The following is a 25,303-nucleotide window of genomic DNA, read 5'->3' on the forward strand; positions in this document are numbered from 1 at the left end:
CAAGGTATAACAATTTCATCATGCCAAAAATCTAAAATGCAAATTACATAAGATATGTAAGACTAAACAGTAAACATAAGTACTGTAACATTTTTTTACAACCAAGGGAAAGGGAGGGTGGGATAATGTTAGCCTCCGTGTCTTTAATGAAATCGAGATTCTCTAGTCATGTTAATAGGAGAATCGCAATTTCATTACAAGACCGGAAGCTACATTATGCATGTTGGTAGCTTTGTAAGACCACATCAGACATATGTGAAATTGGTTTACAATAATGCATAGCGAAGGTACTAGCATTAGACCAGTCGGCAGCTTTAAGGATGTCATCCAACTTACCTCCAGACCAGAAGGACTTACTGGCCATAGTGCCTCTGATTCAATGAGCCTTAAAGATATTTAAATCAACACCAGCCAATTTCATAGCAATTTTAACCCACCTAGTGATGGAAGCAGAGGTAATAGCTTTGTGAGGTTTAACGAAGGAGATAAGTAGCTGATTTACATTAGGGGAACGAAGAGGGTTCATCCTGCAGTCATATTCTTTCATACACTCCACAACACAAAGTTTTTTGCAAAGGTCAAAGCGAGGGTAAAAAATAGAATCAGACATAGTCTTGGTTCTTCTAAATAAATCGAAATTGACTCCAAACATGTTGTAGGATCTATTGGAGATTTCAAGAGCTTTAACGTCGGAAACTCTACGACAGGAAATAAGACAAAGTAAAGTGGCAAGTTTGATGGATAGGTTTTTCCTATTCAAAAGAGAGTTATCAGGCCAGTTAGAAAAGAGATCAAGAATCAAATTAACATCCCAAAGAGACTGATATCTCAGTTTGGGAGGTCTCCTGAGTCTAATACTTTTAAGCACCCTGCAAATAATTGGGTTTTTACCAATAGTTTTACCATTGATGAGAGAGTGTCCAGCAGAGATAGCTGATCTATAACAATTGATCGATCTATAGCTAAGACCCCTTTCGAATTGCTCTACAAGGAAGTTAACTATGTCAACGATAGGTGCTTCCACGGAATCCAGATTCCTTTCCAAGCACCAACGTACCCATAATTTCAAAATGTTGTTATATCGGTAGTGTGTGCCTGGGGCCCAAGATTCTCCCAGGAGAGTTGAAGCTGTTGACGAAAGGCCTGTGAGATCATTGGCTCTCATGACACTCTCCAGGCAAGAAGGTTCAAATTCCCTGAATGAACTAGAGGGTGAATTCCTCCGTCTACGTCTGTAAGAAGATTTACTAGGCGGGGGATCAAGAATGGCAGATGGTAAGCCAGTTCCAGGGTGGTTGGAAACCAAGCTTGAGATGGTCAGAAGGGAGTGACTAGGACGATTGAGCAATGTTGATGTCTCACTTTCTGAAGAACTCTCTGAATCATAGCGAATGGGGGAAAGGCGTAAGCTTTGCTCCCTGACCAGCACGGAAGGAAGGAGTTTACTGCTAGAGCACCCGGGTCTGGCATCCAGCTGTAATAATTTTCTAGTTGGAAAGTTAGTCTGCTGGCAAAAAGATCTATTTCCAGTGGACCCCAAACATTGTTGAGAGAGTTGAAGACAGAAACGTTGAGTTTCCAATCGCAGTGGTCTGAGAGGAACCTTGAGTTCCAGTCTGCCGAAATATTTGATTTCCCTGGAAGATATTCGGCTTTTAGTGAAATCTTGTGTTCCAGACAGAACATCCAGAGTTTTCTGGCTAGATTGGAGAGGTCTGCAGATTTGGTTCCACCTAGGCGATTTATATATGCAACTGCGGACATATTGTCCATTTTCAGAAAGACAGATCTGCCTTGAAGGGAGTGTTTGAAGTTCATTAGAGCATATAGCCCGACGGTCAGTTCTAAGAAGTTTATGTGGTGTTCCGACTCTTCCTGAGACCAAACACCCCCTGTGTTCTGATCTAGGAGACAGGCTCCCCACCCATGAAGGCTCGCATCGGATTCCAACACGAATTCTGGTACTGAACCAAAAATTGCTTTTCCGTTCCAAGCATCTAAGTTCTCCAACCACCAGGTCAGTTCTATTCTTGCTTCGGGGTCCAGGGAAATGCGATCCCCGTACCAGAGGCCCGAACGAAGGGCTCTTGCTTTTACTCTCTGAAGAGCACGATAATTTAGGGGACCAGGAAAGATAGCTTGGATGGAGGAAGAAAGTAGGCCTAGTAGCCTTGCTAGTTCCCTCAGGGATAAGTTCTCTTGTTTCAACACATGCCTTATCTCCTTCCTGATTTTTGTTATTTTCTTTGGGGGAAGGAGAAGAAGACATTTCGTGGTTTCTACGTTGAATCCCAAAAATTCCATGGTTCTGGAAGGGGATAGTATGGACTTCTCTTTGTTTATGATAAAGCCAAGATTCTCTAGGAGGTTTATTACAGTCTCCAGGTCTTGGATTATCTGAGTGATCTTGTGAAAGAATAAGGATGTCGTCTAGATAAATGATCATGCGGATGCCTTTTTCCCTCAAAGAAGATGCTACTGATCTCATTATTTTGGTGAAACACCATGGTGCGGAGGAGAGGCCGAAGGGAAGAGCCTGGAATTGGAAAAGATGATTTTTCCATATACTTTGGAGAAAGGGTTGGTGGGCTTGGGCCATAGGGATGGTAAAATAGGCGTCCTTTAGGTCTAGTTTGACTAGCCAGTCTCTTTCTATTAGTAAATCTCTGAGAAGATGGATGCCCTCCATCTTGAAGTGTCTGTAAACAAGATATTTGTTGAGGTCCCTTAGATTTATTACGGGTCTCCAACCCTTGTCTTTTTTCTCTACGAGAAAGAGAGCACTTATGAACCTTAGAGTCTCTATCGGAACCTCTATGATAGCACCTTTCTGAAGCATTGAGGATATCTCTTCCACTATTATTTTTTCTTGATCTAAGGTGAGCGGAATATCTCTGGGGAAAGAAGTTTGATAGGGGGTATCTATAAAGTCTATCATAAATCCCCTTACTGTGTTCAGAACCCAAGGGTCTTGAGTAATCAATTTCCAATTGTGAAAAAAGAATCTTAGTCTGCCTCCTACTTTCAGGGAAAAGGAAAGGGGGGAGAGGGAAGAATTGTACTTACTTTGGGGAAAGTTGGCGTTGGATGCTCCACGTGATCTGAAGTTTCGAGAGCGAAATCCTCTTCCTCTTTGTGGGTAGAAGTCAGGGGTATTAGAGAGTTGGAAACCTCTTCCGCTGAATCCTCTTTATCTGGAGTAGGGCCTGCGATTGAAGCGGCCGGAAGAAAGGCCCCTTCTTCCGGCCCTGCCAAAAAGGTTATTGGTGTTTGTCAGAATGGGCAGGAATAGCGCGACACAGACTTAGGGTTTTCCTTATAGTTTTAATGGGGAGTCGTAGGTTCACTGGTACAGAGAGAACAAAGGAAGTAATTAGGGTGAGTCTTTGGCGTCGTCTTCCAGGGTGATGGCTTCTCCCTCCTCGGTTCACGTCGTCTCGTCTCCCTCGTCAGGATATGAAGGATGGCCAGCGGTATAAATGGGGAGCACACCAAAACAAAGAAAGAAAAGCACCGATTAGGGCTTTAGGCGGTGGCGCTGCGGAGGGAAAGGGTGTGGGGGATGTCACCCAGCTCTAGGATGCTGCGGGCCGTTTAGGGAGGGATTCCTTCACCAGGGGAGCGTTAGAGGTCAGAGAGTGCGCTGCTATTCGGACTCCCCGCCTGGCAGCCCCACTCCTCCCTCGGTTCCTGGCTCCACCCGCCTCCCGGTACCCAGCAAGCGCTGACGTACCTGCTCAAGCCACGTTCCTCCGGGAGCGTGGCGGGGCGCTTCGAGGGGACGATGGCCTCCAGGCTTCTCCTTAGTGGGATCCTCCGAGGTCTTCGACACTCCGGAATTGCTGGACTCTTCTTGGCTCCGTCGTCGTCTCTTTCGGCTTCGTCCTCCTTCCGGGTTGCGCCGCCTCCTCCATTGGTTGTTGGGTCTTTTACAGCCGGTGATGCGGTGTGGGTCCACCCCCAGAGGCGGGAGCAGGGGTCGTCAGCCTCTTCCTTAAAGGGCCAGACCCATGGGGTGGGAGAGCTGGATGACGTGGTCCAGGCGGCATCTGAGTCCGGCGCCTGCAAGGGGGAAACAGTGGTGATCGGGTCAGGTGAGGGCAAAACCGGTACCCCAGAACCCGGCCTCTGACAGTGTTGAAAACCTTTTTCATGTTTTGATGTGCTTTGTCCAGAGCGGTAAAAGTAGATACATATTTGCCAAGCATCTTGGTAAGGTCCTCGCCAAAGAGGAGTCCTTTGGGGTTGGTAGAGGGCTCTTTGTCAGCTAGATCGCTCAATTTAGGAGAGATTTTTGTGAGAACTACTCTTCTCCTTTCCGAATTGAGGCTAGAATTGGCATTGCCCAAAAGAATCAAGTCTCTCTGACTGAGACCCCTAATAACCTCAGTATTGAGGGGTATTCCGTTTATATGGCTATGTTCGGCTGTATCAATGATCCTGGCTAGTGGGCCAAGGATATCAAGGACGCGGTCTTGGCAACTCTTAAGTGACCTTTCCATACCTTTTCTCGGGTCTCTCCCGAGTTTAAAGAGATATTTGATAAGTTCAGGGTCAAGGTTTGGGGTTTGGCATACTTTCTCATCTATAGAAGGTCTGGAGCATTCAGATCTTAGAAGATTTCGAGTATCTCTCTCTAGAGGGTACCTTAACCATTTTTTAATGAATTTGCTGACGTGTTCGTGGGGAAACCACTCCGAGCTCCTAGGGTGTTTTAGATTCAATGGTGAGAACATCTCCTCACCTAGTGGATCTACGATAATATCATTAGAAGGAGAAGAGGGAAGCTCACTTTCAAAAGGATGAGAATCGAATTCCTGTTCATCTTCATCCAGATCTAAGACATATTCATCTGGAAGATCAGAGGCTTTATCATCTTGAAAAACATTGTCTTCGAATTGAAGATTAGTGTCATGAGCACTTCGATATTTTGTGCCGCTAGGGACACCCTGATAGTTCGTGCCGCTAAGGACACCCATAGTGTTTGAGGTGCGATGACCTCCCGTAAAACTTGAGGTGCTAGGACCTCCCGTGCTCTTGGGTGATGATTGAATAATATTCTTTGTTTTTTTTTAAGTCTTTTCCCCCTGATTTCAATGAGATCTTCATTACATGGGTTATGTTGGTTTTCGCTAAAATCATAATGATCAGAGGGAAGTGATCTCTTAGAAGATGCGACCTTTGACAAAGTCTCCAACATACAGGATCTCATTTCTTTATGTATTAGATTTTTAAATGCCTCATTATCCATGTTAGGTATAGGCGCGCTAGCCTCATCCGATTCAATGTCAGACATAGTGAGATATCTGTCAGACTTAAATATGATCTATGTCCCCTTTTTTAAATTTTTTTATATATATGTTTAGGTTATAAAAATTTGTAAAAATGTTAAGCTCCCTCTTATCCTTTTTAAAAAAATGTTTTTAAGGTGTGGTGTCTAGTTAAAAAACCCGGTAAGAAAATATATATATGTATCAATAAATATATCAAATTATAATTAAATCGCTATGCTAAGCGAAATTATTATTTTATATTATTATATTCTTGCAGAAGGTGGTTTTGGAGAGAGACTCGAGGGGAAGCAGGAGAAATCAGCTGATCGGCAGTCGAGCAACTGTCAGATTGCTCGGCAGTCGAGCAACTGTCCGATTGCTCGAGCGACCGATTCAGCCAGGTTTCGTTGTACAAAGGAGAGGAAAGCACCTTGGCAACACGGGAGCGCTACGAGCTCGTTGCCAAGGCCCATTCCTCTAGGCGGTCGAAAAACGGAGGCATTTCATGTCCGCTACGATCGCAGACGAAGCGGAAGAGTACCACGCATCAAAGGCACAAAATCACGCCACTGCAAGTGTGTTTGTCGAAAGGGAGCCACAGACGGAAGGTAAGGGGGAGAGCTGTCTAATAAAGACAGGCCTCTTCCCCCCTATTTTAAAACTTTGGGCACCAAAAAAAACGAAGCGCTTAGTGTAATAAAGAGGGTAGGCGGGGAAGAAAGAGCAATCTCCATAAATTGGAGATTGTGGTGATAAGAGAAGGTGGGGGGTGGGGTGAAGCCCAATTAGCGAAATAGAAGGCCAATGATAAAGCCTAAAAACAATTATTAGCAGAGATAATATACAATATTATAACAAAACGTTATTACACAATATCTAGTAAAGAATATACAGTGTCAAAGAAGGAGTAAAATAAATCAACTTATCTGCTTGGAGCCGCATTTAAAAGAGGCTGATTATTATGGCCTCATGCATTTTATCTTATGTTAACGTTCTACTCTGGAACTTGTGCTTTATGATGTATGCGGCTGCTTGGGGACGCATTAAAGGAATAATGCATAATGTAGCCGCCGGTCTTGTAATGAAATCTGCTATTTAGTAAATCACAATCTATATTATTTACACGAATTATATCATCTAGGCTACATCTTTTCTGCATGCTTTTACCATGCAGTAACTAAAAATTCTCTAGTCTTGTCATGTTTTCTCGAACATGTAGTTGGTGTGCGTTGTTATTTTTCTCTCAGAAGTGCCATAATTGGTTTCTCATGTCATTAAAAGTTTAAATCTCTCCAACATTAGTCTCAGAGGTTTTCAATTTAAAGTCAGCAAATGTGTGCTAATTCTGAAACAGGAAATGTGTAGATTCCACTGATGAACCTAAAGGCTCCTTTAGAAAAGAGGCACTTGGCTTTCAATGGGTAAGGTCGACTATACGTTCAAAGTATAAAAGATACTAAAATGAAACACTGCTGGACATGCTTTCAAGTTTGGCAAACTTTGAGTACTCGAATTCTTCCAGTACTTCAGTCGGTCCTATGGAAGCTGTAGTTTATGTCGCGTTCTCGGTGGTGGCCCGGGCAATCCCCCGGTGCGCCGCACGGGTGGGGGCTGGTTTAGCCGAAAACCGGCCCTGGCAAAGAGCTCGGCGGCACCCCCAAGCCCCGGGGTGCCGGCTGAGCACTTTGTCAGGGACAGTTTTGGTTCCCAGTCCGGCCCTGCCGCCCACCTATAAATTATTGTTAATTGCACCTTAGAATTCAGCACCTGCTCCTTCCTATGGTACAGTAGTACCTACCTGTGTGCAGCACAGCGGCCGCACGCGCTTAGAACGAAGGTACATATCAGTTCAATAGAAGTGGAGCAGATTTCTTCATTGATGAGGTGCGTGAGTTTACGAGGTGTGGTGGGGGTGCCCGTATAAAAAGGTAGGTAGTGAGGCCAGGTGGGGCACATTAGCTAGACATAGGCAGGTCTTGTGAGCTCCTATCGCATTCCTTCTTAAAAAGAGTTTGATAGGACCTGCCTGTTGTGTGTTTTGTACACATGGAATTGTTCCAGGAAGCCTGAAGAAACGCTTCATTTGTAGAAGCCAGCGGCTGTGAAAATCGCATCTGACTCTTGACACCTGAAACTTGCACGAACTGCTCGCTGAAGGAACCGTGTAAACAAAACGAGGTTCCCCCGAAAAGTAAATGTTTGAAGATAGCGATTATCCCAAGGTCTGTTTCAATCCGCTGTATGTAGGTCGCTAGACTGAACTAATGATCTCATTTGGTATGAATAGTAACTGAATTTTCTCTTGATACTACTAGCCCCTGCTTTTTGGAAATGCGTGAGATACCTGAAGACCGCATTGTAGGCATTCAAGCATGCATTTAAAAGCGTTACTGACGCATGGACCGAACATTTCACTGTCTTGTTTCATTCACTGTAGCCAGCACTAGGAAGTGGCCACAAACGTTGCTGTGAAACCGCTTAGAAAAACCTCGGCAGAGCCTATAGGTCTGACCTTGGCAAGCTAGTTTATCGGTCATTTTGTTTCTTTTATTGCAAGCACATGCCACAAAAACAAAGGAAATCAAAAAACATGCCCCCAACTAAACGAAATGTAAGAAAAGTACATTAACTGCCTCGTGCGTTTTTAGATTTCAATATTATTTATTGTGCCAATAAAAAACAGGAAAAGTTCAATCTGCAAATCGATATCAGGCATGTTCAATAAAGGAACGCTGCTGATCCCTCATAGGGTCAATTGATTTTTCCATAGCTCGAATAGTATTTGTGATGTTTTGATATCCTAAGTATAAACACCCACCCGCTTATTCTACAGTCCCTTTAAGGCCAACAGGCCAGAGAGTGGGGACGGCGTAGCTGTCAATTGTCCCTTTTTTGCCGGGACAGTCCTGGCAAGTTGGAGACTGTTCCGGTTAATTCACCATCCCGGGACAGTCCTGGCAATTGCACTTCCAGCCCTGCCAAGTGTTGCGCTCGCCTTTACATGACTAATTAACTACATCTAACGCGGCTGCTCGATTCCATAGTATGTGGCCTAATGTTTACACACAGGGCACGAGTGGGGGAGGGGGAGGTACACGCGGGTGGACGGCGTCCGCCCACTTTTTTCACTGGGTGGACGCCATCCACCCTGCCAAGAAGTTGTGCCCACTGAAAAAGATGCTGAATTCGTCCCCCATGTAATTTCCAAACACCGAGACACTCCGCAGCGCCTGCACCTTGTTGTCTGCCTTCGATCCACAACAACGTGCAGGCGGGAACAGGGCTTTCTTAGTTCAGACTCCTGCTGGACCCATAAACAAGCATTAAAAATGCAATAGGTCTCGCCTTGATTAAGTTAAAGCCATTTGCTTTGCTATACAATACCACTGCATTTTCAATTTTTTTTATTTTTTATATATGCTTTTTAAGTGGCAAGCGCTGGACAGCTGGAACTTTACGTCTTTGTGCATACCCCTGTTTCTGAACATTTAGCATATTATTCACGTGCTTTTGCATCACCAGGACTTGAATCAAATGAAAATGTGTAAACAGTTCAATGTTATTGTTAACAGGAGCCCCAAAAATATTGCTTGCCCAAAGCCCCAAAAATTCTTAGCAACTCTTAGCAGACACATACAGGATTTCACTAAGAAATAAGAACCAAATGCACCATCCATGTACCTTCTGCTTTCTTCCTTTATGCTTTCCCCTAATATGTCCCTTTTATTTTGCAGCTTCAATAATGTAATGGGGCGGTGAAGTATCCTACCTCCTCTGTTCCTTGCACCAGCCCCGTTCGCCTTCAAACCACCATTCACTGTGGGCAGAGGCAACCTCACCGGCAAACGTGCAATCCGCTTTCCTCCTTTGACATGGCTTTAAACTTTTCCCAACTCTAGCGCACCTCCCGTACCTCTTATCACTTTCATCGTCCAGAACTCTCATTCCATCGTACATTTTCCCTTCAGCCCCTCCTTTGCCATTTTCACCTTGCCTGCTGGGAAACATTTTGCTGTAACCATCGTAGAGCGTGGCGGCAATCTTTTAGTGTAGATGTTCTGCATTTTACAATGTGTTAATTACCAATGTAAATGTCCTGAGATTTACATTTTCATAATGAACAGCTCTTTACATTTGTTGACACCACGACCTTTCACTACACTAGCCTGTCGATTTTCGAGGAACGATTCTTTGTATAATGATTTTATTGTTCCAGTTGGCACTGTCCGCGGTCCATCAGCCTCTATCCCAAGCCCTGTAGGTCTACCTCTTAACTCTGCTAACACGACATTGTCCCTACTTTATAACTTGCCCACCCTGCTCCTGTCGCCTCTCTGCCCCTCCTGCTCACTACCTGTCCTGCACCTCTACACTTCTGTCTCTTCCTGTTTCTGCCCCTCTCTGACGCCTGTCCACTACCTTTAATCACTTTCCACCCCGTTTGCCCTCACCGTCCTCGCTGCCTGCCCTTTACCTCTGCCCTGTTTCTGCCCTTGCTCCTCGTGCCCTGTCTTGCTTCTCCCTGCCCCCAAGTGCCCCGACCTGCACTTTTCACAAACAAAAGTGACACTCGGGAGGGCGAGCGCGGCGGAGGGGGCGGGGTTTAGTAAAGGCCTAAGTGAGAGCAGAGTCACCAGCAGCCCAGGCGCCCTCCATATCTCCACAGAGATCATGGTGCCCCCAGCCCACCCCTCCGTAGAAAAAAACACACACACAACATGCACCAGGTCTGACCCGCAAGGGGCTGCTTTCCAACCCCCCAGAGCAGGGACCACCAGGGGGGCTGCCTGGGAAAACAAGCACGCTAAATGGGAAGACGTCTGAAAAAACAGGCTGTAGTGTGGGAGAGGGGCCCCTTCAAATCATGGAGCGGACAGGGAGTCCTCACGAGCTAGAGCGAGTAGTTACTGGGTACTGAAGGCAGATGTGGGGGGCCCCGCCAGGTGAGGTGTACTGTAAGGAAGTTCCTCCGTGTGACTGCCCTCCCCAGGGAATAGTGTCTCTGGCTTCAGAAATGACTTGAAACCCAGCGGGAGGGGCGGGCAATGCACCCCATTCACTAGACTGAGCGGGCCAACCAAGGTGAGATTACCACGGCACAAAGGAAGCCACCGCCAGGCAAGAGGCGCTATACTCCCTAAATAGCACAAGCAGTTCATCAAATTGGGGAAAAGGTGCCTGGAGTACACACCAAAGTAGGATCCAGTACACATCCCGAGAATGGTGCACCCTGGGGAGGGAGGAGGTGGGAGGTAGGAGGAAATCAAAGGGGTTGAGTACAAATAAAGGGAGTAAAGCACTTCTTTTGCAGTGTTATGTAGCGGCAGTTACATTACACAAAGTCACATTCATTTTTTGCGGAGGTGAGATTACGACGGCACAAAGGAAGCCCCCACCTGGCAAGAGGCGCTATACTCCCTAAATAGCACACGCAGTTTAGCAAATTAGGGAAAAGATGCGTGGAGTACACCCCAAAGTAGGATCTGGTACACATCTTGAGGATGGTGCAGGGGGGGAGGTGGGAGGTAGGAGGAAATCAAAGGGATTGAGTACAAATAAAGAGAGTAAAGCACTTCTTTTGCAGTGTTATGTAGCGGCAGTTACATTACACAAAGTCACATTCATTTTTTGCGGCACGGGGAGATTAAGTGATTTGCCCAGAATAACAGGATGTTGAGCTGACGCCGAGACTCGAATCAGAGGGGTAAAACACATTCTGAGGTTAAAGCACAGTAAGAGGGTTAAAGCAATGGAGAAGTAAAGAAGAAATGGTGGAGGTAAAGGACAAGCAGAGTGGTAAAGCATGCATTAAAGAGTGAAGGAGAAACTAGAATAATAAAACACAAGTCACACAGGTAAAGCAAATGTCAGGGCGAAAAACTACAAGCCACCGAGGCAAATCACTGATCAGAGGAGCTCGATACGTATCGGAAGGGATGGCTCCACCCAGAGGAGGATGTTTGGGCACACGCCGAGGGGTAAAGCACAAGTCAGAGACAGGATACAGCACACATCAGAGTGGTAAAGCCCAACTCGCCCCACCTCCCCTACCGCGCAGCCACAAGTCCTCAAGGAAAACAAGCATGACGCGGTCCCGAAAGTGAAAGAGGATCTCTTGTCTTTATGGGGCCATGTGTTTAAACACATGGCCCCATAAAGATAAGAATCCTTTCACGACGCACGAAAGGCAGATGAGCCCGTCCAAATGGGACGGCGCAAAAAGCCAAACAAAAATGTCACGAACAGCTCTTTTCCAATGGCTGGCCACTGTTTAGCGTAAACGGTGACGCCTGCCAATGGAAAAGAGGGGCGGGGCTTAATGCCCTTTACAGAAAATACCCAAAATCATTAAATCCCGCCAGCGAGACTGCGCGTGTGCGCAGCCCACGCCAGGCGAGACCTAAAAAGGCCAAATCTGAGGGGTCATCAGGCCTCCTTTTGTTGGAGTCTCCTGGCTGGCAGCTGTCAGGAGCTTCACGCCTAGAAGCAAATGCAGCAGAGGGGAAACAAAGGCTCACACCTTGTTAACACTTCACACATACTTAAGAGAGGCAGCTTTTCACTTTTTTCAGGCTCTGTTTAGGAGATATGCATGCACTGTAAAAGTCAGATGTGTCTATCTTTACCAGTAATTGCACAAAATAAATAGCATTTATATAGCGCTTACTACCCCTGAGGAGGCGTTGTAATAATTTAAATATCACAGTTTTTTTCTTTTAAAGCACTATGGCTAAAGGAAGCTTTACGCTGACAAAATGCACCATTGTGTTATGTGTAGCGTATAAAAGTGTGAATATTCTGCCTAAATCAGGAGGGTTTGCAAGTATACTTAAAATGTGCTCAAATGTACTCATCACAGACCTTCCAAACATATATGTGAGGGCTTAAGATCTGATGTCACTTCTTGTGATGCCACTTCCTGTGATGTCAGGTGCCTCACAAGCCATGATGTCACGCGATATGATATCACACGCTGTGATGTCACACACTGATGTCACGTGCTGTAATACCACTTGCATACTGATAAACTAGGTTAGTCCCCCCCCATTTCTTTTTTTAGGACTTGTGCACTGTTTACACAAGACAACAGAATCATTCCACATGCATGATATGGGCGGGTTGCTCAGTTGTGGTTTGAATCCTCCTGTAGTAACTGCCACGTGGTGTGAGGTACGGTGTTCGGGCGTCTTCGGATGGGCTTGGCCGGCTTGGAGCGGTGCTGGGCGGGGGAGCAGGCTGGGCTTGGCTGGCTAGGGAGCTGGACAGGGTTAGGGAGTTCTGCTGTGATGTGCTGCTGTCAGTTAGCCGAGGACTACCTCCAGGACGGAGCGCATGGATGGCAGGCGTGCTTATTGGTACTACCGTGATGGAGGTGGAGTTTGACATGAGGGAGGATGATTCACCCGCGGGATCTGCATCAGGGTGAGTGCAGGAAGAAGAGGAGAGTGCAAGCTACTGATCGTCATTTGTGCGGACCCATGGGGAGGATGAAACAAATGGGATCCGAGTCCTTTCCATGAAAGATGGAAGAAGAATCAGGACGCAGAGCTAGGGAGAAGTCGAAGGTTCCAGTCCTTCTGCACCATGTGATGGTTAGGAAGAGTTAAGAGCAGACTTTTTTCACAACTTTTGAAGAAATCTGCATGATAACTGATCATGTACGTCACTGATACTCAACTCGCCTAAAAGTGATAAAATGCACCTGCAAATTTATCTATCGCATACCAAGGATGCATGGTAGTGTTGATGGGAACTTGGTGACATAAGGGCCTACACAATAAAGAGAGAATTGCAGGGGAAGGTGATGAGAATTTTAAACTGTAGCCCAAAGTAGCTGAGTTGGAAACATTCTCCAATGCAGCTGAATAGGAGAATTGTCCCCACTTGGTTACCTTGGCCTTAAGTTTGAAATTCCTGTCTCAATTCCGTGCAATTCCCTCTATATCAAGTAGACCCAATAATTTGTACTATGATAAGTAGACCGAGTTAAAATATGCTAATTATGTGGGTTGGGTGGAGCTTTGGGGCAGTGTGTGTGGTCAATTTTCAAGTAAGTAATTGATAGCTGTGCTGCAAAGTGTCCCTGGGAATTTTTTTCACATGTTGACATCTATGGACTGCAGCGAGACAAACGTTTCATAGGAAGTATGTCTCAAGATAACTATCACCATTCCATCTTCCCAGCTGGGGGTAATCTCCACCAGAAATGGCCCTGGAATGACCTGGGCCTGTTCAACCAAAGGCGTCTAACTCGGGCTGCAGGAGAAACTGCGCTCCAATTATTTCTCGCCCCCTCCAGGTTTGCAAAGCGTAACTGTGCCCACTTAACCTGCTAGGAAATACATTTTGTACCCTCTAGCGTCAGTTTTAGTTTTACAGGGCAAGCAATGGAATTGTCATTTCCCCTCCATCCAAATTTTTTCTCCACAAGCATTAAACTATTTTTTGTGATCATGGTGCTGGAACATGGACCACAAGTCCAGAAAGAGTATTTGGTTGCCTTCAAGTTTTTTTTTCACAACACAATTTTATTGGTTTTATGTCCAGGAACAATACAATCAATTATGGCAGAATTGCACACTACAATAGTCATCCACCAATACATATGTTACCCTCTAGCTTTACAGCCGTGCTTTAACAAATTTTCATTTTATTTACTAGTAGGGTCTGACATTCGTGCGCACATTTCTTTCAATTCTTATTATGGTTGTGCCAATATACAGTTTTGGGGTGACTTTTCAGTAAGGTAGTCTATCGCAGACTTTAAACATCTACCCCAACTCTCTTTTAAGTCCTCCCTCCTCCCCCCGAACTGGCACACTCTTTTATATACTGTCTAGGGATCTAGTTGCACAATATTCGTGTGGGGTATTTCATCTTGTCTGGTATGTACTTTAAGTATGTTTTTCTTGGGCACTATTACAGCGGTGGACTCAGTGTCTTGCAGGGGAAGGGCCTACACACTCTGGGGACCAGCAGGCTCTGCCAGGTCTATAGCCTGGTTGCCTTCACGTTGTGCTAATCTCTAGTGAGCTGCAGCTACCAGCCCCCTCTCACAAACCCCTGCTAACTAAAGACACATCATCACAGTTCCAGCCCCTTTGTCGTCGTCTAGTCAGACTGTAGAAGGGCAGTCTGTATCCCTTTGTCAAAATCTTAATTTCCGGCCCTTCTTATAACTGGGTTCTCGCTGCCCTTTTGTTTGCACTGTTACAATTGATTTTCCAGTAATTGATGAGGTGATGCTGAGTACTCTCACCTGTGTACCCCTCCACACATTGTCGAGTGCCTCATACTGGGCATCTCGTGCTCAGCTGGTGATATAATAGTTCTTGTAGTCTTTGAGGTCATTTACGGCCGATTTGGTTTCTTTGGTGTGTCTCACCAGTTACTGTAGTTTGGTCCACAAAACTTAAAGGACGAATCGTATGCACTCAGCAGTTTGGGCAATGTCCGCTTCCAAATTATGCGTCATATATTTTACTGTTTCTTTATTTGGTTCTTTATTACTACACAATGGTTTCCAAGTCATCCCAAGGTGTTGATTCAGCAAGAGATGGTTTGTAAATCATGTTGTTGCTCCTTAGTTGCCAACACGTTGTTGTGTGATCTTTGTACATTGCTTCATCATGGTATTCTATTTGTACATAGACATTTTACATTAAAAAAGTGTTTATCCACAATGTATAAATAAAAGCAAAAGAAAAGTGCTCTGAGACAGGAAAATAACAGTGCTGGAAAGCCCAAGAATTGCTTTGTAGCAGTTACTATACCTGACGCATATTTGATAACGAAACTGCAAGTTAGCCTTCCAAATAATACATCTGATATTGAGCTTCGCATAAAGGCAGCATGGCATTGGTACCTCTCCCTCCAGATAACTCGTTTTATCAATCAATCAATCAATCAATCAATCATGACATTTGTATAGCGCGCTACTCACCCGGTAGGGTCTCAAGGCGCTGGGGGAAGGGGTCCGCTACTGCTCGAAAAGCCAGGTCTTGAGTAGCTTCCTGAAGGAGAGATGGTCCTGGGTTCGCCAAAGCTGCATGGGGAGGGAGTTCCAAGTCTTGGCTGCCAGGTACGAGAAGTATCTTCCTCCGGCGGTGGCTCTGTGGATGCGTGGGATGGCGGCGAGGGAGTGGCTGGTCCACCGCAGCTGGCGGGTGGGCGGGTAGAAAGTCAGGCGGTTGTTGAGGTACTTGGGGCCTTGGTCGTGGAGGGCCTTGTGTGCGTGGGTGAGGAGTCTGAACGTGATCCTCTTGCTGACGGGGAGCCAGTGCAGGTCTCTCAGGTGGCCGGAGATGTGGTTGTGTCGGGGGATGTCCAGGATGAGTTGTGCGGAGGCGTTCTGGATGTGTTGGAGTCTTTTCTGGAGTTTGGCTGGGGTTCCGGCGTAGAGGGAGTTGCCGTAGTCCAGTCGGCTGGTGACGAGTGCCTGGGTGACCGTCTTCCTGGTTTCGGTAGGGATCTATCGGAAGATCTTTCGGAGCATGCGCAGGGTGTTGAAGCACGATGATGAGACGGCGTTGACTTGTCTGGTCATCGTGAGGGAGGAGTCCAGGATGAAGCCCAGGTTGCGTGCATGGTCCGTTGGCCTGGGTGCGGTGCCCAGGGCCGGAGGCCACCAGGAGTCGTCCCAGGTGGAAGGCGATGATCCCAGGATGAGGACTTCCGTCTTGTCTGAGTTCAGTTTCAGGCAGCTGTTCTTCATCCACTCGGCGACGTCTTTCATCCCTTCGTGTAGGCTGGTTCTGGCGGTGTATGGGTCGTTGGTGAGGGAGTGGATCAGCTGGGTGTCGTCGGCGTAGGAGATGATGTTGAGGTTGTGTTGGCGTGCGATGGCTGCGAGGGGGCTCATGTAGACGTTGAAGAGGGTGGGGCTGAGTGATGATCCCTGTGGTACGCTGCAGATGACTTGTGTGGCCTTGGATCTGAACGGGGGGAGGCGGACTCTCTGGGTTCTTCCGGCGAGGAACGAGATGATCCACTCCAGTGCCTTCTCTTGGATTCCGATGTTGCTGACGCGCTGCACTAGGGTGCGGTGGCAGACAGTGTCGAATGCTGCGGAGAGGTCCAGGAGGATGAGGGCCGCTGTTTCCCCGTTGTCGAGCAGGGATCTGATGTCGTCAGTGGCTGCGATGAGGGCGGTCTTGGTCCTGTGGTTGGCTCGGAAGCCGGACTGCGAGTGGTCGAGGGATCCATTCGTCTCGAGGAAGGCGGCCAGCTGTCTGTTGACGGTCTTCTCGATGACTTTGGCAGGAAAAGGGAGGAGCGAGATGGGGCGGAAGTTCTTGAGGTCGGTGGGATCCGCTGTGGGTTTCTTCAGGAGGGCGCTGATCTCGGCGTGCTTCCAGCTTTCCGGGAAGGTGGCGGTGTTGAAGGAGGCGTCGATGATGTCCCGGAGTTGGGGTGCGATGATGGAGTCGGCCTTGTTGAAGACGTGGTGGGGGCAGGGGTCGGTTGGGGATCCGGAGTGGATGGTGTTCATCGTGCGGGTGGTGTCTTCGGTGCTGACTGGAGTCCAGGCGCAGAGGGTGGTGGTGGGGGGCAGTGGTTGGGTGCGTGGTTGGTGCGCCGAAACTGTTGTGTATCTCGGCGATCTTGCGGTGGACTAACGAGGCAAGTGAGTCGCAGAGGTCTTGCGAGGGAGTGATGTCGTTGTTCCCGGCGCTGGGGTTGGAGAGCTCTTTGACGATGCCGAAGAGTTCCTTGCTGTTGTGGGCGTTGTTGTCCAGTCGTTCTTTGAATGCGGTCTTCTTGGTGGTGCGGATCAGCTGGTGGTGTTTGCGGGTGGCGTGCTTCAGGGCTGTCATGTTGTCTGTGGTCTGGTTGTTGCGCCAGGCTTTCTCGAGGGTGCGGCAGTTCTTCTTGGAGTTTGTAAGTTCGTCGGTGAACCAGGAGGCTTTCTTGCTGCCGGGTCTGCTGTGAGGGGTCTTCAGTGGTGCGAGGTCGTCTGCGCAGTTGGTGATCCACTGTGTGAGGTTGCTGGCTGCTTCGTTGGGGTCCGTTGTGCTGGCGGGCGGGTTCTGGCTGAGGAAGGTAGTGAGCTGGTCGGTGGTGATCTTGTTCCAGCTCCTGCGAGGAGCCTGTTGCGGGTGGTGGTGGGTCGTGGTCCTTCTGAAGCTGAAGTGGACGCAGCTGTGGTCAGTCCAGTGAAGTCCGGTGGAGTGGCTGAAGGCGATGTGGTTGCTGGAGGAGAAGACTGGGTCAAGCGTGTGGCCGGCGTAGTGGGTGGGGGTGTTCACCAGTTGCTTGAGTCCGAGGTTGGCGAGGTTGTCCAGCAGGGTAGTGGTGTTGCTGTCGTTGTTGTTCTCCAGGTGGAAGTTGAGGTCCCCTAGGAGGATGTAATCCGAGGAGGCGAGGGCGTGCGGGCTGATGAAGTCTGCGATGTTTTCGCTGAATTGTGTGCGCGGTCCCGGGGGTCTGTAGATGAGGGTGCCTCTGAGGGTCGTCTTTGGGTCGGTGTGTATCTGGAAGTGGAGGTGTTCGGCGGCTGTCAGGGTGTTGTTGTAGTTGGTCGTGATGCGGATGGTGTTCTTGTGTACGATGGCGATGCCTCCTCCGGTCTGGTTGACGCGGTCCCTCCGGGTGATCTTGTATCTGTCCAGGATGGCGATGGCGATGTCGGGCGCTGATGAGGCGTTTTATCGATGCTGTTTCGCTTTCTCTACACAAGCAGTCAACCCATATGTTTGTTCTCCACTGCTTTCAACGCTGTTTCTATTTTATTATATTTCCATTTGAAATGTTCTTGTTGCATGTTAATTGAGCGATCCGGACCATTTATGCCCCTAATTAGATCTGCATCATCCAGGGGTGCTTCATCTTTTTTTAATGCAGTTTATAGAGCACAAACTCGACCCAATGGTATTGGAGGCTTTACATGAACACCAGTAACATTACACAAGGACACATTCATTTTTGGTAGGCACCGAGAGATTGTGATTTGACCAGAATCACAGGATGTTGAGCGGATGCCATGATTCCAACGTGGTTCCCCAGCTTCAAAGTCGGCAGCTCTGGCCATTACGCAACCTCCGATACCACGTGCGTGCCTTTGAAAAGTCTCATTATTTCCATTTCCTTCGGTCATCTCAACGTGCTTAAACCCCAGAGGTAGGTTATCTGGCTCGACAACTGCGAATGAGCCAATTGTTTTACCCTGCTGCTAGTGGGAGAGAGGGACTCACTCATTTTACTGATTTGCTCTTCTGCATAGGTGCCCCAAAAGGAGCGAAAAAAAGCTGTGCAGTGGGGAAGTGCAGCCCTGAGGCAGTCCAAGAGCCTCGTTGCGCGGCAGCTGTCTAGCCAATGCCTCCACTCTCCTCACCTGCATGTGTTGAGGCCAGAACCTTCATGTCACTCTTACAGGGCACAACCTCTTCACAGCTTAGTGCACCTTTAGACTTACCACCTAACCACCCTGCACACCCTGGTTGCCACTGTGATGCCCTCCTTACTTAAGGCATGCTTATCACTGTCTAACCTCGGTGCGTGCAGGGGTGGAAAGGAAAGGTGCCTTTAATTCCTGCTCTGCCAGTTTAAGGTAGTTCATGGATATACTGCCCCATCTTCGGACCAACATCTCACTGGAGCCCAAGGCAGTCTGATTCTGTTGGCAATGGATTTAGGCCCAGATCCCAGCACTGGGGTGTATGTATGACATTGTTCTACATTCTGTCCATCAATAATTCTTTTTGCATTTGTTACCCCGAGTGGGACGGGTATGCCCAGACGTGTGTCCTGTGCTCTCCATGCCACTGAAGTCAAGCTATCCTGGCTGAGGAGGGGTGAAACCCCGAAACCAGTCGTAGGATGCTAGTTCCCAGTCCAGGAAGGACCTGGCCTAGCAGTTCGGGCTGGACTGTTCCCATTGGGTTCAACGTCAAGACTGATTTGCATATGGCTGGGTTCAAAGTGGAATGGCATGGGGAGCAAAAAACAATGGATTTAGGCCCAGATCTCTGTACTGGGGTGAATATATAAAGGAAGAGGTGTGGTGCCGCGGCCAGGGCGACTGACGCCGGAATCTTGGGATCACGGTTCGATCCCCGGCGCCGGCGGCAGATTAGCCGAGCACCATGTGACTCTGGGCAATAGCTTGCTTAATCTTCCTGACGGCCCCCAGCGCCTAGAGACCCTTACGGGTGATTGTTCGCGCTTTACAAATGTGGATTATTATTATTAATATATGACATTGTTCTGCATTCTGTCCATCAATTGTTCTTCTTGCAGTAGAGGATTCGCACATCAACCATGTCAATGAAGTGTACTTCTGAATGTAAACATGTGATCAGAAATTTTTTTGTCACTCAATGCTAAAGAACCAATGGCTAAGTTGGGCGTCAGTGACCTATTATCTATATCGTATATTGTAAAGGGCAGAAGTAAAAGGAAAATTGCAGCTAGAACTGATCAATGGATGAAGACAGTTGACCTAAAGTCCCTCTATGTATAAATGCATCTATTTTATTATTTATGATTTATTTTTTTTATTGCATTTGACTGCGAGAATCTAAAGCCATCCCTAGGCCAAACCTAAAGACGTGTTATTAAATTGTTTGTTGTGCATTGTGTGCTAGTGTATCTGCTGTTAAGTTTTCAGCTGATCTTGACTGCCTGCAGTTGTTACTCAAAGTGCATCCTACATGGCTAAACCCTATCTACCCCCCAAGAACTAGGTTGCACATACCAAGAACTAGGGTGCGCATACCAAAAACTAGGGTGCACAGCCCTGTAGGGTTCATTTCATGAACATTACATCTATTGATTGTACCTTCCTGAATGAATGAATTATGTTCTACCTCTATGACCACTTCCAACTCTTAAAGAAAGCAATAAATGCAAAAAGGGAAACTTTTTCAAAGACCGTGCTTAATTCTATTTTAAAAAGTCATCAAGTATTTTCATCAACAGTATTAGCATAAGAGCAGACAGCACTAAGCTCAAAACAGGTGAGTATATTTACAAACCTACTTAAAAATGTCAATGAATATCATGGGTTGTCCCTCTAGTCTCAGAGAAAAGGGGTATATTCAATCCCTATATCCAAACAACCTTCTGTGCTATAAATCACAATACCGTCACTAATGTTACATCGACATTTCAACACAAACGTGATTCTGCTGGTCTCATCCGAACTATGCCATCTGTCTCAGTCTTGTAAATTCTAGAGTTGCATATCAATCAATCAGTACATTTGTAGAGCGCGCTACTCACCCGTGAGGGTCTCAAGGCGCTGAGGGGATAGGGGGGGGGGCTGCTGTTGCTCGAATAACCAGGTCTTGAGGTGTTTCCTAAAGGTGAGATGGTCCTGGGTCAGTCGTAGGTGTGCGGGGAGGGAGTTCCATGTCTTGGCTGCCAGGTAGGAGAACTATCTTCCTCCGGTGGTGGTTCTGCGAATCCGTGGGACGGTGGCGAGGGCGAGGCTGGTGGAGCGGAGCTGGCGGGTGGGTGTGTAGAGCGAGAGGCGGTTGTTGAGGTATTCGGGGCCCATGTTGTGAAGCGCTTTGTGTGCGTGGGTGAGCAGCCTGAACGTGATCTTCATGTTGACGGGGAGCCAGTGCAGGTTTCTCAGGTGGGCGGATATGTGGCTGTGGCGAGGGATGTCTAGGATGAGTCGTGCGGAGGCGTTCTGTATGCGCTGAAGACGTTTCTGAAGTTTGGCTGTGGTTCCTGCGTATAGGGCGTTCCCATAGTCCAGTCGGCTGGTGACGGGGGCCTGGGTGACCGTCTTTCTGGTTTCGGTGGGGATCCACCGGAAAATCTTTTGGAGCATGCGCATGGTGTTGAAACATGAGGATGAGACTGCGTTGACTTGCTTGGTCATCGTGAGGGAGGAGTCCAGGATGAATCCCAAGTTGCTCGCGTGGTCCGTGGGTGTCGGTGCGGTGCCCAGCGTCGCGGGCCACCAGGAGTCGTCCCAGGCGGATGGGGATTATCCGAGGATGACGACCTCCGTCTTGTCCGAGTTGAGTTTCAGACGGCTGTGCTTCATCCATTCTGCGACATCTTTCATTTAGTCCTGGAGGTTGGTTTTGGCGGTGGATGGGTCTTTGGTGAGGGAGAGTATCAGTTGGGTGTCGTCGGCGTAGGAAATGATGTTGATGTTGTTTGTGTACGATGGTGGCGAGGGGGCTCATGTACATATTGAAGAGGGTTGGGCTGAGTGATGAGCCTTGGGGTACGCCGCAGATGATCTTGGTGGCCTCTGAGCGGAAGGGAGGGAGGCGGACTCCCTGGGTTCTGTTGGAGAGGAACGATGTGATCCAATCCAGGGCCTTTCCTCGGATTCCAGTGTTGTAGAGGCGGGTTATTAGGGTGCGGTGGCAGACGGTATCAAAGGCTGCTGAGAGGTCCAGGAGGATGAGGGCGGCTCTCTCTCCATTGTCCATCAGGGTTCTGATGTCATCGGTGGCTGCGATGAGGGCGGTCTCGGTGCTGTGGTGATATCTGTAATATCCAGTTACTAGCCCTGTTGTGCTTTTAGGCTTCACCTGTACAGCGCTTGCGCTTAGCTTGTGAAATCTATTGTTTTTAATATATATAAATCTTAAAGGGACTTACATCCCACCCCTTGCTGTCCTGGCTATTCTTTGGTTCTTGTGCTTGCCACTTACTTTTCCTCCATTTTTGTTGGCTGTAGCATATTTTACTGCAATGTTTGTTCCTCCTCTGCTTCTCTTATCAGTTTCCCATCGCCAAAACACTGTTAACATCCGCTTTGGTGGAACAATTTTTTCATAAAATGTTGCCTCTTTCAGCTTTTTTGTCTTGGGCTCTACTTTAAATTAAATTAGCAGATTTATATAGGTTGATTTGCCCAGAATCACAGGATCTTGCGCCGCTGAGACTCGAACCAGCATGCCCAGCTCTTGAATCAGCAGCTCTGGCCGCTGCTCCACATCCTCTCCTCTGTAATACTTGTTTTCCTTGTGTCGTTTACTTGCATGTCATAAAGCAGTTCCCCTCCCTCCAGGGCCGAAGTGTGCTAGATGATTCTTACACTAGGCTGTTGCAGTAAGAGCACACGCTATTGTAAGATACCTTATTGCAATAAAATAGCTTCATGCTTGATTAGGTCGCGTGCTGTCACTGTGGGGCATAGTTCTACATCTGCTTGACATTCATATTTATAGTTGAGCATAGTACTATTTTAGTTTTCATAAACTGCACAGAGCTCTCCCTTGTATTTTTATCATCATATTAGCTGGCTACAAAGGGAAATATTTGTTGCAGCATATTGTGGGTGTGCTGGCCTGTCCAGCTTGTGTATCTTCACTTTCAACAGTAAAATAAAACCATGTGTCACCGTTAGTATATCCTGCCCCCTTGCCGATTCAAATGCATGTGTCTGGCACTTCACAGCAGAGGCTGATGAAGGCAAGATATGCCACAATTCTGGCTCTGCTGTGGCTAGCAGGCGTCCCCATACCCTTCCCCCTAACATTCAAAAGCATTTTATAAGGTAATGTATTTTCCTTCATTTATCCTGCAGAGACCAGCGCTGTGTCCAGTGGTGCATGGCAGCGCTGCCAATATTGATGTTCTTTAACGCTGGCACACAGGACATGTACTGTCCAGTAGTAAAACCTCTTCATGTGTGCAGAGCTCTGGCTGCTGACCGCCCAAAGCCACAGAGCCAATCCTTTCAATCTGCGGATAGATAACACCACAGCTGTCTACCTACGAATATCCTACCTAATTTTTATCCTGTTTGGTGGAATTCGGTATTATATGCTGCTAGTGTAAATGGAAGGCGTGTACAATGTAATTCCATGAACACACTGTTTACTCTTTTAAATTTAAATAGTGGTTTCTTTCAAAGCGTAAAAATGTGCCCTTTTCAACTAAGTTTTTTGTAAATATTTTTTGTCTTTTGCTAATTTGTTTTTTTGTAACCTCTTGCTCCGTTGTTCTTGTTCTCTATTCCCCAGAGTGCACGAAACAAATAAATTAATTATTGTGAGGGCGCTTCATGCGTATCATACTGCAGACGACCAAACAGGCTAATATGATTGGAAATAACATAAACCTTTTTTGTGGGCTTCATCTGCTTCTGTTTTGTGTCTTCAACTACCTCCAGTTGTAAATGAGTCACTGAGCGGGATACAAATTAGCAGAAAAGCAATAAATTAAAGCAAGCAGCTGATAACGCGGAAATCTCAGAGTAATCTCTTTTTGGAAAATGTAGTAATTGTGGCCTGATTTTACCCTTGTTTCCGCTTGAGGTGATGAATCTTTTCCACCGTGTTTTGACCAAAAGAGCTCCTTCATAAACATGGGCAAATAATTAAATGCAAATAAACATTTCAGTCAGTAATAAAAGCTGTGAGTAGTTTTAAAGGGATTTATTTTCTAATTGATATTTAAGATTCTCTGACTTTTCATTCATTTGTCAGGTAGCAATCAGGTTACAGGATTGATAAGACAAATATAAAGTTAGTTCAGAGCATATTGTAATTTCCATACAGCGAGTTCCATTATGGAAAGAATCCCTATTTTAAGAAAATGAGGAACAAATTATGTCAGTCAGAACTCATGAAGAATTCACTTAAAGCAAGAGTGAAATTAGCATGAAGCTAATTCAATAATTAAAACTTGCAGAATTTCCCATAAAGAGCAATAAAGCATAGAGCAAAAATGCCTTGGCAAAGCCAGTTAGTCAAAGCACAAAGGTTGGGGATTTTAATAAAAGTCAGAATGTAACAAAATCTGCATCTAATTCTGCTCTCCATCAAGGTCTGCCCTCTCCTTACCTTCATCTGCAAATCCCATCTGCTCTGCTCCCTTCAGTTCTGCAGCGCAGTCTGAAACTCCCCTGCATCCTCCTGTCTCTAAATCTGTCTGAGTCTGCCTCTCACAAAGGCCTCTGCAAGGGTTCTGAAACTCCTAAACTAGTAACACGTTTATATCAAAATAATGTTACAAAGCATGCAGTGTGATTTTCGTTCTGCATCCAACTGGAATCCAGCATTCTCCAAAAGGACACCTCCACCCCTCGGCAGTCTGCATACGTCATCCATCAGACAGACGAAAATCCTTCCCATTACATATTCTGCATCTCATTTGATATAACTTCATCTCCTAATCTTCCTTTAAAGAAACATTTTCTTTTTAACTACAAAATATAACATTAGCTGTAAAAGAATTTATTATTTAAACAAGAAGCATTAAACATAACATGATAATGCACTTTTAAAATACATGTGTTTTTCTATTCTCTCTAAAGCAAAGAATTAAATGAGGCTTTCTTTAAACATTTCCAGCAACTAAATAGATAAGGCTCCGAGGTTACTTGCAGTAAATTATGCCAAGCGTTTCCCCTTTCACAAGGAAAGGGAAAAATTGCTTTGCTTATTTCGAAGGTCAACTGAAGCTTTCGGAGCAAGACCTGAATCACGAGCTGTTTGTGTTACTGCATTTTAAAATGGTGTGTTAATTCTAATACAGTTTATATTCTACTACTGCACACATTTAACATTTTTACAAATTAAAATCGCATTTCCATAGTGAGGACAAAAATCTAAACTAAAGTCATTTAAGTCAAGGTATGAATTACTTGTACATGATTTACATAATTTATTAAGTGGAAAGCGTCTGACTAAAGTCTGTGAATATCAAAACCTCATGTTTTCACTTTGCAGCACCAAATGTCTGTGTGTCACTTTTTAAATGAAGTTTCATTTCTGAAGCTCAAGGCAGGTTTGTCATGAGTAATGCTATATTCTTAAGGAAATGTTTATGCTCTTTCACGGCGATTTAGAAAATTAATCAGAAAACAAAACTACAAGTCGCAGAATGCCTAGCACTGTTAGTTTACATGTCAGGCTTTCGTGTAGATAAATCCATCCGCCTCACCCCTCACTTGCACCTCCCCTTCCAGAAGTGACAGCGTGTTGAAAGCAATGTTAAAGATTTTGAGATCACCTTTCCATTTATTTTCAATTGAATAATGCCTGCCTCTTGAGAACAATACAATTGCATACAGCAAGCAAAGCTGCCAAAGCCACCTCATGTCATGTTTG

General features: G+C 46.4%; 1 protein-coding gene across 9 annotated transcripts in view; it reads left to right on the forward strand.

Moving 5' to 3' along the window:
• Nucleotides 1-25,303, forward strand: part of SLC37A2 (solute carrier family 37 member 2) — an 892,550-nt gene that overhangs the window by 237,892 nt on the left and 629,355 nt on the right. The window contains exon 1 of one of the 9 annotated variants that reach the window (XM_085646075.1): nucleotides 5,739-5,881. The exons of 7 other annotated variants lie outside the window; for them this stretch is intronic. In XM_085646075.1, coding sequence (XP_085502201.1) covers nucleotides 5,779-5,881 — 103 coding nt within the window. In that variant the 5' untranslated portion in view covers nucleotides 5,739-5,778. Of the gene's footprint in view, nucleotides 1-5,738; nucleotides 5,882-25,303 lie in introns of those variants that run through there. One more of the 9 variants, XM_085646076.1, reaches the window with a different exon arrangement.

Source organism: Triturus cristatus, chromosome 3_1 (genome assembly GCF_964204655.1).
Source record: "Triturus cristatus chromosome 3_1, aTriCri1.1, whole genome shotgun sequence".
Classification (NCBI taxonomy): domain Eukaryota; kingdom Metazoa; phylum Chordata; class Amphibia; order Caudata; family Salamandridae; genus Triturus; species Triturus cristatus.